Source organism: Anastrepha ludens, chromosome 6 (assembly GCF_028408465.1).
Source record: "Anastrepha ludens isolate Willacy chromosome 6, idAnaLude1.1, whole genome shotgun sequence".
NCBI lineage: Eukaryota > Metazoa > Arthropoda > Insecta > Diptera > Tephritidae > Anastrepha > Anastrepha ludens.
Window position 1 is genome coordinate 101,061,568 of NC_071502.1, and position 12,639 is coordinate 101,074,206.

The window sequence follows — 12,639 nt, forward strand, 5'->3', positions numbered from 1 at the left end:
TTTTGTTCTGTTCAATATGCAACCGCGGCAATCAGCTGCTATTGACACTTGAAAGCTTCGGCAAATTTTGCGTTCGCATAAAAACTTGCAGGCACCTCTTTTTGAGACAGTTCAAGTATTCTCTGGTTTGCTTGCAATTTCTTACGGTCTTTTTGCATGAACAAAACTTATATTATGTACTGGTTACCGAATGTGTTACACTCGTATGAGAATTGCAGCTGCACTAAAGCGCCGGCAAAAGCTTCATCTCGGGTGGTACATGTGGTATACGCTACTTGGTGGTTTGCTTCGAAAATTCAATCGATTTTTAAAACATATTTTATTATATTTTTCAAATCTTTTGAAGGAAAATATATAGAATACTAACCAGTTTGTTAACGGAAAAAGAAAAATAAAGAACCGCTTTGAAATTCTTACTATACCAGTAAACACGTATGTAAAACAACCATTGAATATTCGCATCGAATGCTTTGAACTTTTTGGAAAAGCTGATTTGCTTTTTTGATGCGGATGGTTTTTTGAAGTTTTGAAACAATATAAGTTTGAGCTCAAATGATTTTAGGGACCTCGAATTGAGTTTGAGTTTGAAATTGTGAGTAGGAGCTTCAGCTTAACTGCTACGTATGAATCCCAATATTTTTGCTGCTACTTTTTTTCGACTAAAAAATGCTTGAAAGTACCACTTTTGAGTTTTCTTTGATGCATAAAAGGTATTTATAATTAAATTGATATGTAAAGTTACATACTATGTACATATAGCACATAGAAAATTATATTTCTCGCACGATTACAAAAGTCAATATTTATATATTTAGATCAGTATTACCACATCAACAGTTTTAATTATTTAATTAATTGTAAAGATTTCGAACTCGTTTCCGTTGAGAGAAGCGTCGACATCATAAATGGCGAAAGACATTTTGAACTCGATCCAAAATGGTTTTGCATTTGTTTTTGTGAAATTTCAGGTGTTTTCGTGCTTACAATATTAGCTTGTCGTTCTTGTTTTCGAAATTTCGCCCGTCTGTTTTGGAACCAAACCTGAAATAAAAAAAATGTGAATTATGTGGTTTTGTAACGATTTTATCGAAATTTTCTGTAAGAGTATTATCTAGGAATATTAAATATACAGCCTGTGTCAGAAAAAAGGTACCGCGATTATTCATGAAGTATAAAAAATATATATTTAAAATTGTTTTACATGAAAGTATGCACAACACTACGAGTCGCAATTACTCAATAATCCGTGTAGCATCGTTGTCGAGTATAGCCTGGCATCTTCTCGGCATGCTTTGAACCAGCTTTTCAGCGTAGCTCATCGACAAAGGGGACTAGATTTTGCGAACTTGACGCACGAGTTGCTTTAAATCGTGAACTCGCTTTCCGATAAGATGGGTTTTCATAATTCCCTACACATTTTCAATGGGGTTGGCGTCTGGGGACTGGGAAGCCAATCCATTACTATGACGCCATTTTCTTGTTTCCACAAAAATAAACGCTTCACGCACTTCTCACTCATTTTTGTTTGGCTGCATTTACGGCAAAATTTCGAACGACACTAACCTCAGTTAGCACTGGCGTCGTAGCAGTATACATAGAGGCAAGCAATGGAGTGCGTAAACGTCAAAATAATTCCCATTACTCAAAATATTTTTTTTTTATCAAAAAAGTTATATGAAAAACATATTAGATGATATTTAATTTTTTTAACATCTTTTACATACAAAAATGAAAAAAAAAATTTGTTTTAGTTTTAATAATATTAAAAATGGCGCTGAAGTTGCCCATCCTAAAAAATTAGACCTGGATTGTGTTGTCCATTTTGGCCCTTCTATTTATCTGAAACACAAAAACCAGAAAAATTATTAATCAAATTACAAATCAAATTGAACAAATTTGACAAAATGGCGCGGTTTTAAATTTGACACTCTAAAAATCGGGTTTTTTTAATTTTTTAATCAAAAAAATACGAAATAATTGGAATAATAATATGATTCTAGTAAGGGCGATGCCATTGATGATATTGTGTACGACATATTAAAATTTCAGATGATTCGGTTGAATAGTTTTCTTTTTTGACAACACCAGGCTGAAAAAAGTCATTTCGAGATAAATGAATTTAAAGTTTTAGGTACAGGTGGACCGCTCTCTACCCAGTTAATGGGCTGTAGAAGCTATAATATTGGGAATCTTTGCCTGAAAATTTCACAGAATATTCTTAAAATACTATACTTTCGAAATATCGAAAAAAAATAAAATTTTTTTTTGAAATTTTTAGAGCACCGGGTCCGCTCAACTTAATTTTTTGCTAATGTTTTCCAAAAAAAAAAAAAAAAAAAATAAAATAAAAGTTCTTTAAAAAAATTAAATTTTTATTTCTCTAAAAAAAGATTATTTATGATTTCTTTCTGTCAAACTCAATTTAATTTTTAGCTAACACTTAAAAATAAAAAAGGTCCAAAAAAATTCAAATTTTATACCAAACCTATTAAAATTTTCTCACAAATTTATTTTGATTGAAAAAAAATTATTAGTCCTTGACTAAATTTCTTAGCACTCGACTAAATCTCAAAAAAACTTAAGTTGCATACTAAAACAATTGAAATTTCCTCACAAATTTATTTCGATTGGAAAACATTAATTAGTCTTTGACTAATTTGCTAATTCTAATTCTTTGCTAATCAAAAAACATTTGTTTAAATTAAACTCTAAATTAAAAACTAAATTAAATTAAATCTAAATTTGTTATACAATAATTAATTAATAACGAAAATTTTCCATTAAAATCAATTTAATTTCTATCCAAAATGAAGAAATCCCAAAAAACCGAAATTTTATAACAAAACAATTAAAATTTTGTCGCAAATTTATTTTGATTGAGTTCTTTTTGATTAATCCTTGACTAAATTTTTTGCTAACATTTATCAAAAAAATATTGTGTTTTAAGTAAACTTTGTGCCTTAACTATTAATGTTATTTCAAATATATTTTGATTGAAAGAAAAAAAATTAATTGGATCAATTTTTTTTCCGCCGACTTTGCATTTTTTTCGCGAGTATCACAAAAATTGAAGCAACTGAAGATTCCAGCAAATTATTACTTTAGCTAGTATATCGAAAGCTTTGCTTTTTTTGTTCTTTAGTTTTTAGAAATTATTTCAAATACATGCCTGCATACAATACCTATATTGAAAGAATTCCTGCGCAGTCTCACAGACAGAAATTTTGACATTTTCATTAAAATGATTAACTTATCAAAGATGTTGATAACAGATGTTATTATTGTATTCTTCCATAGATTTTATGATAACACGAGTGTGTTTAAGTTCAATTCCTAATTGTGTATATAAGTACGGCATCATAAAGTGCTATGAGCCTGAGTGTGCCCCATAGTGGGCTACCGCTTCAACCTAACCTTCAACTTATGTAAGTGTCGCATTAGCTATGCCAAACCTCTTACTATGCAGACTATACCAAAAAAAGAGTTGCTCACAACCGCCAAAAATTTGGGGAGAAGGTTGGCTTAAATCCCATAAATGGATGCGTGCACATAGGGGTGGGCCATCGGCTGGTTTCCTTTTTTAAAAATGATATAAAAACACGATGCAAGATTTAGAAAAGACGAAGTTTTGGTTTTTTTTGCAAAATTTTGCTGAGAAAATTTGGTTGTACCAAAACCATTTTCGAAAGAGATGAAACGGCATACGAAAAATTCTTTACCTTACGAAGATATTTGGTTTAGTTTTAATATTTTCTTTTTTATTTCCTTTTCAAGTTTTTATATAGCTGTGGAGCTTAACTATTACAAATGAAATATTAACAAGTCTCCATTTCAAGAGGTTATTATTCACATTATGGTGAACCCCTCTTTTTAGAAAAAATCGGTACTGTTTGAATTATTATATTAATTTATTTATTTTAAAACCTCCGCCCAAATATTTTGAGAATTACGGAGCTAGACCAATTTCACTTTATTTTTATTGACGTGATAACGTCTTATAATTCGATTTAGCCGGCTGCACGCACGAAAAAATGTGTCGTTATCTTATTCAATCGTCGTTATCTTGCTCGTTCGTCGCTATCTTGCTCAATCGCCGTTACCTTGCTTGAACTGCAAGCGAAAGCGCGGAATGAACGACAAAGAGCACAATCGGCCCCCGCATTCGGCAACGTTCGACATCTGGCTCTCTCCTACTTGAGTGAGCATATATATGTATGAATATGTATGTATATGCGCATTTGTATATAAATTCACATATTTGGATTTGCATATGCCTTCTTCTTGGTCCTGGCATGGTAATGAACCATTTCTCTGTTGAGAATAGGACGATGATAGGAAAAGTAAGAAATGAAAGGGGGTGTTTCGAGTGTTATGTGTCTTGAAAAAGGCAAATCGATGATGTTGCCTCTTAGTGTTGTTGACTTATTAACGTCTTATGCACAATCGAAATTGAACATATCTTTTATGAATTTGATTAATGTTTCGTAATTGTTCACGTTTGTGTAAATGTAACTTGATCAATTGTAAATGTAACAATTATAAAATTAAAATTTTCTTTTTTAAAATGCAACCATTCCATCAGTATTTTTTTATGACGTTGTCACGTTAAACTATCGTCAGTAAACCGGCATTACAGACAACCTCTTTTTTTTATTAACGATTCGTGTTCATTTTTTAGAACCATTGTACAATACAATTGCGAGGTTTGTTAAAAAATATCGGGAGTTTTGAATTTTCGCAGGTTACGTATATTCGATTTTCGATTTTTTTGTGGCGATATGTTGGTACTCATCTCTCTCACTCATGCCGACGAGTTCGGCCATTTTGAATGTTCAGTTAATTGTTGACAGCTGCTTTGCTTGCAAGTGTTTCGGCTCATCTTCGATCTTTACCTTTTCAAAAAGATGGATCAAAGAACCAAAGAAATTAAGTGCGCGGGTGCATTCCGAATGTTGACTGTGTCATACGGAGAAGCTACTTTGGACCAAAGCAACGTTTATCGGTGGTACAAAATGTTCTCGGAAGGCCGAGAAGATGTGAATGACAAAAAACCGTGCCGGACGCCCGAGCACTTCAACAACAGACGAAAAAATTGATGGAGTGAAGAAAATGGTATTGGCCAATCGTCGAATCACCGTTAAAGAAGTCGCTGAGGACCTAGACATATCGATTTGCTCGTTCCATTCGATTTTTTTCAATGATTTGAGCGTGAGATGGGTCGGCGCAAAATTCGTACCAAAACTGCTCAATTTCGACCAAAAGAAGCATCGCATGAACATTGCTAATGAAATGTTGGACTCTGTCCGCGATGACCTAAATTTGTTCCAGAGGGTTATAACTAGTGACGAATCGTGGGTTTATGGTTATGACGTGGAAATCAAAGCTCAATTATCTCAATGGAAGCTGCCGAACGAACCAAGACCGGAAAAAACGTGCCAAGTTCGGTCGAATGTAAAAGTTTTGCTTACCGTTTTCTTCGATTGCAGGTGCCTTGTGCATCATGAGTTCTTGCCACAGGGTAAAACGGTCAATAAGGAATATTACCTGCAAGTTATGCGCAATTTGCGCGAAGAAATCCGCCAGAACGACTCTTGCATCACGATAACGCCACTGCTCACACATCGTGGCTTGTGCGCGACTTTTGGCCAAATACAACACACTTATGATGCCACAGCAACCGTATTCCCCAGATCTGGCCCCTGTGACTTTTTCTTGTTCTCGAAACTGAAGAGGCCCATGAAAGGACGACGCTACGCTACGATTGACGAAATAAAGACGGCATCGAAGGAGGAGCTGAGCAAGATAAAATAAAAATGATTTTTTCAAGTGCTTCAAAGATTGGAAAAAACGTTGGCACAAGCGCATAATATCTCATGGGGATTTCTTTGAAGGGGACAAAATAGATATTATATTAATGAATAAATATAGTAAATAAGTTTAGAAAAAACACAAAATTCGCGATATTTTTTTAACAAGCCTCATATATAAAAGGATACTAATAAGCAATTTTCATTTGGTAACTTGTTTCATGAAGCATTTTACAATATAAGGATATGCCAAGATCACGATGAAGGTCATAGTTAAGTAGTACGGTTATTTTGATTCCATTGATAAAATGTTTGCACATTTTTATGTAAACCATGTAAATATGTAAAGCATACACTTTTCAATCATCTAAAGTGATGTTTTGGAAACATATTTTTTAAAACCAATTTTAATTATAAAAGTTCGATTTTTGGAGTTATTTTCAAATAGTTTCTGCTCCCATAAATTGCAAAATTTTTTTAAAATAATATATTTCGGTGGAATGCTTAAAATACAATAAATTCTACAATCCCGCTGGAAAATATGTAACTTTATTTTGGTGGGGCACCCTAATGTACATTTAAAAATTATTCGCATACAGCTCCATACGAACTTCTTCAGAACATTAATTTTTTGTATATACTAAGAAATTACACCGGAGTCGGGTCTTCAAAAACTGTTCACATAGCTTGTAGATTAACTATTTTTGGGACATAATTACGAGCACATACATACATACATAAGTTGAGGAGCATGTCCAAGCACTTAACTTAATTGAAAACAAAACATTGGCTTACACCACCTCTCATTTTTTCACCCTTAAACAATAATTTTATTTACAGTAAATATTTCCTATTGTCGGATTAGTTCATCTGCAATACTCCCCTATTTAATTGGCTGTGACTTGTTTTTAGATCTCGGCACGTGACTCTCAATAAATATATGTATGCACATATGTACATACACCTACGAAGATGTGTACATACGTATGTATTTACATACTTACACACAAAATTTTCTAGACAGACAGCTACGTAAACGAAAATGAGAGATGATTTGTGAGCTTGGAAAAGTGAAAAATGATTCCATCTCATAATTAAAAAAAAAAAGCAAAACGAAATTCCGCTGGGATTTCAACTCAGACATTTGAAAATATGCAAACAATAACAAAGCATGTAAGTAAATGAATATTTTATATATGAAGTGAAATTCGTAGGTTTAAATGAGATTAAAGAAATTGTGTGCGGCAATAAAACAATTTTCTAATCAATTAAGCATTCTTTATGAGGATAAAAAGAGTGTAATTTTACAAAAGTTTTGTTTTCTGACCTACCTGTACGCGCGCTTCAGTAAGCTCTATTTTCATTGCGATCTCTTCGCGCGTATAAATATCAGGATAATGTGTCTCTTGGAAAATCTTTTCCAGCTCCTTGAGTTGCTTGGACGTAAATGTCGTTCTAACCCGTCGTTGCTTTTGTTTATCTTTGTAAAACGGGATGGGGTTATAGCTGCTCGAAGACCAATCTGAAATAGGGCAAATAAATTCCGGAGAAATTTCGAACACAAACATGATTAGATGATTCGAATTATGAACTGTAGCAAAAGCAAAGCAAATGTTAGAAAAGGAGATTTTTTCGTTCGGTGGTACTGCAGTAGCCAATTGGATGTGTGCGTCCAAGTTGGACATGAAACAATAAATGAGAGAAAAAGAGGTTTGCCAATAGTGTTTACCCCTCCGCAGGCAATGGCAATGCTCCTAGTGTATTTGAAAGGCATTTAATATTAACGGCTCTCACCTATTAAGTTCATTGGGAAAAGCTACCCCTGTCTTGAATTATTAATAGCCCCTCATAGCTTCGGAAACATGATTGGAAAAGTACGCAAAATTTATTACATATTTTACTATTAAAACTCACAACTCAAATAATATTTTGAATAAATTATAAACGGATAAGCTCAGTTTTCAAACTCGTCTATTTTTTCGTTTCTAAATCAATTAATCGTTGGATCTTAAAAGGCTAACTCCATTTTAATAAAATTTTTTTTTATTTTTCTTCGAAACTTCGAAATGAATTTGGGTATAATATTGAAGTCTCTAACATGTCAAGTTTTTGAGAAAAAGAATGGTGAAACACCTAAATGCACGTTTTTATGAGTTTTCACTTTTCTCTAAACCAAGACGTGATGTGCCTTTTCGATCCCAGGAACGTGTTCAGCGCCTAAAAATATAATTACGAAAATAGTTAATTTCGCAGACTTGCATAATTCACACAACTGCTCTAACTGGCTGGAATTTCTCCATAAAGCTATCCTCACCTTGATACGGGCCTCTTTAAATTTGCTCTGATTTCTACTTCTTTTGAGAAAACTAGTGCTGAATTTCGCACTGCCGTTCCATGCCACGATGGAGAGAGTAATAAGGTAGCGCCGATCGTGGTTCCGCTACTTTGCTCTCAGCTAATTTCACAGAATCGCTGTATTTGACGTCGCATTGCGCAATTTATTCATGTGTTGTTTATGTAATTCATTCTTCTTTATTTCTTCTCTAACCAGAATCCCAAGTCACTGCACTTAAATACATTTATATGTATGTATGTTACAGAGAGTTAGCGCTCAATGAATAGAAATCTGATTTCTTCTAGAGCTTCACATTAACTCCCTTGAGGAACAATGAGGGCACGCAACATAAATTGATGCAGTAAAGCCTAAACCTTGTCAATGATCGATCGATGTTAAGCAGGCAGAGAGATATTATATATTCTTTTATTTTAGTTATTCTGTGAATTGGAATCGTTGTCGCAATAGCACAAAATTCATTCATTAAAACTGCGATTTGCGTTAAATTTCGTTCCTTTTCGACTTTTGTTTATCATTTCATTCGCCGATCAAATTCGCTGCAACTCTCAAATGGTTTATAAAATGGTAAACTGAAAGAATAGTAAACTTCCACTCTCCCTAATATAATCACTATATAATCTGAGCTCTGATAATTTTAGAAGTTTTCATTTAAATCGCCTTTAATGTTCAGTGCATTCTTAAAATGTCTACAACTTGGTAAGACTTTATATATATGTACATTCTTTGTTGGTTGTTAGGCCGAGCTTCTCCTTCATTTTGTGGTGTGCTTCTTGATTTTTTTTTCACAAATGGAGGAACCTCAGCTTTCGCCGTCTCCGAACGACAGATGCTTTTTTATGAGGAGCTTTTTCTTTGCAGAAATACACTCGTAGGCCTGCCATTGCCTGCCCAGAGTCGACGGCTATTGGAAAAATTTTTTTTTTTATCATTTGGTGTTTCATGCCCGGGATTTCGAACCCGGGTACTACCGATACAGCGTTGCAACGTATTAAGTTAAATGCATAGATGACTCAATGGATAATTGTTCGTATCTTCATAGAGTCGAAACTCAACAACCACACTTTCATACACAAAAAATGAATCATCAAATTTCTTTGCTAAAATTTGAATTTCCACTAAGCTAAAAAATATGTGAACAAACCAATTTAAATTGTTTTTAAGAAAAATTTCACTGCAGAAGACTATTACTGGGCAAGTATGTCTATTGAAAATGATGTATTGAAATTTTAAAATAAAAACTAAATAACTTTTTCCGACGCTTCAATACCATTTCACTTTTTTGTGTTAAAATAATATTTCTTCATTTTGTTAAATATGTATTCCACTCACCTAAACCACGTTCGTAATCATCAGAATTATATCCGAAATATATTAACGAACCACTTATTTCTGATTTCGAGCTCACGGTCGTATCATGTTTGAGCGATTCTGTGCGATATTTTTCACTTTTCGGATGGCACAAAGTTGTAGGACCGTCTGTAAATTTGTTATTTTCAATAGAGATTCTATCAAAAGATCGCAAATAATTTTCTGTATTTAAAAAGAAATTCGTCTGAGGGTTCATTTTATTTTCCAAAACACTATTATATTTTAAAAACATTAAGACTTTTCGCACAATTTTCAAAAATATACAATTCATTGATTAATTGATAGTACATTTATTATGTATAAGTATTAATGTTTATGATTATTTATTGTTATTATCATTTTTTTTCTTAATAAAAACTCTAGCGTAAGATCATTTAAAAAATATGATGAAGTACTTTTGCCTAAGTTTATACAAAATATTAGCAAACTTGTATTCGTGGAAGTAGTAAAACAATTACTGTGATGTATAATAAGAGCGTTTCTGTGATAACGCTACACACACACATTCAAACAAAACACATTTGTGGGTGTTAACCAATTTAGCATTGAAAATAAGGGTGAAAGTTGAAAGTTTTCCTTGCACTCTACAGCAGGTCGAATTAAGTGTAAAAGTGACAAAGTGAGTTTGGTTGATAACTAATGGACCATACAGCTTCGACCCATCATCTTGTGAACGTTGGAAATTTTAAGGATTACAAAAAATGTGCTACATAGAAATGTGCATAGGTCGGCGAAAACAATGGTGCGTTTTTTTTTTTTGAATATTTCTTATTGCGAAATCAAACTTGTTTTAATGACATACATTTTTCATAGGGCACAATTAGATTGCTAGATACTGAAATGCAAATATTAGTGATTTTTTGATATACTTTTTGACAACTAGCAGTTCGAGTCATATACATTGTGTAAAATAAGTACCCGGAATTTATAATTTAAACTCTCCCGGGAATACCTGACACTTCAAATTTGGGTTTTTCATGTTGGTACACATGCCCTTGAATGCACAAGCCTTATTAGAACGGGATCTATTACTTAGTGTGTTTTATTCTGCAGTCAAAGTGAGTTGATCTTTTGTTTACTTGGCGAATTTTACTATGGATAAACTTGTGGAGCAGAGGGTTTGCATTAAATTTTGCGTTGCGAACAAAATTACGTGTGCCAATACATTAAATATGTTGCGGGAAGCCTATGGTGACTTGTGTTTATCCAAAACACAAACCTACGAGTGGTACAAGACGTTCAAAGAGGGCCGTGAAGTGGTAGAAGATTTGCCTCGCTCCGGACGACCATCGATCGTTACGACCGACGAAAACGTCGAAGAAATTAAGAAAATTATATTTGAAAATCGTCGTTTGAGTACCAGAGAGATCGATCGTGAGCTTAACATCTCTCACATGACCGCTCAGAACATTTTGACTGGTGTGTTGGGCATGCGCCGCGTCGCCGCTCGGCTTGTTCCGAAAGAGCTCAATTTTTTGCAAAAAGAGCATCGGAAGGAGGTCTCTGAAGACATGATTTCCCGAGCTAATACGGACCCTACGTTCATGAAACGCATAATAACTGGTGATGAGACATGGGTCTACGAGTACGATATGCAAACCAGTCAGCAATCGTCTTCGGAGAAGGCGTTTTGAGTCGATTGAAGACATTAAAAAAAATTCGCTAAAGGAGCTGAAGGCCATCCCGGCGCCGGCCTACCAGCGGGTCATGGATGACTGGGTTGTTCGTTGGAATATTTGTATCGGCTCAAAAGGAGCCTATTTTGAAGGCGATCCAACAAATAATGATGAATAATATGAAAAAATGTGTTTTTTTTTTTAATTCCGGGTACTTATTTTACACAATGTATGCTCCCTATGATTCTTACTGAAGGCAAGCAATTCAGACGCATTGAAATTTTTTTCTTACATATTTTAATTTTACCTTGCGGCTGCTTTTGATAAATTTAAGCACTTCTTCGCGCATTTTTTGGGTTAAATAAGAGCCGCAACAACAAGTAGGTCGTCTTCAAGGATAATAGATTACCAGGTTTAGTCTTCAGCTATGAGAAATTGAAGCGAGTAACTTCGGCTACCACGTCACCGGGTACTCGGCAGCAGAATTTCGCCGCGACATGAGCAAAAACTATGTTGATTTTTTTCGTATGTCACCAACACACTCTCAGTTTTTTCGTAAACAAACCGCTTTCATGACCCAGGTTACGTCAGCCAATCAGCTGATTCTTTCTTTCTGGATATGTAAGAGTTCAAACTACTACAATATCCAGAACGTAATCGTTTCTTCTGAATGGGCCTGATTTCTTCCAACGAAAGCATATTTACAAAGAAAACCATATATTTCATTTAACATTCAACTTGCTTATGTTTCTCAAAAATAATGGAAAAAGTGCTGCCGCTTTTAATACCCAGTGAAAGTTTATAAATGTAAAGTTCGACAGATAAATGTTTCATTCTTGTGACTAATTTAGTAAGTCTCCAGATGGGCCGCCTACTCATTTTCTTCATGGCGTCAAAGTCGCTTAGCACAAAAGTTGTTCTGGGTTCTCAGGGTATTTATGAACGCAGTACTGTGGCTGCGTAATTATAGGGGCCTGTAGAGGTCGTTAAAATTTCTGGCTGTCCGACATAATGTAGAATAGTTTCGGAAAAATGCCCCTCGGACGAGATTCACTAACACCTAACCTCTATGTATTGTGTTAATTTCGTCTTTACGAGTTTGTTTCAAACACTCCATACCCGATGTTTTAATTTTCCAACTTTCATTCAAAACTTCAGACTTAAATTATTATCAATTTTTGTATACCCTTCAAACATACTTATATGTGTATAGGTTAATATGGCAGTATATGTATATACATATGCATAGAAAAGTAAAACCAAATGTAGCATGCAAGCATGTTCTTGTATGCCGATTATGTCTCAATTGTATCTATATTTTATGGGAGGCGCTACTTGTTTTTGTACGCATACAATTCAAACATGCACAATGTACATACATAAAAACTCATTGTCGCCGTATCGTTATATCTACATTTATTACCATCACAAATTAAATCCTACCTTTTTTCACACTACCACAAAAAGTCACATTCAACAACAAGCCCATGAG

At 34.1% G+C, this 12,639-nt stretch overlaps 1 protein-coding gene across 1 annotated transcript; it reads right to left on the minus strand.

The window, feature by feature from the left end:
* Positions 1–790: 790 nt before the first annotated feature.
* LOC128867198 (ALX homeobox protein 1) lies at positions 791–9,802 on the minus strand. Its single transcript, XM_054108299.1, has 3 exons — positions 9,493–9,802; positions 7,139–7,329; positions 791–1,041 (listed from the first exon to the last, which is right to left on the minus strand). Exons 1-3 carry the CDS (start codon positions 9,800–9,802, stop codon positions 844–846), a joined length of 699 nt encoding a protein of 232 aa, XP_053964274.1. The 3' UTR covers positions 791–843.
* Positions 9,803–12,639: the final 2,837 nt, after the last annotated feature.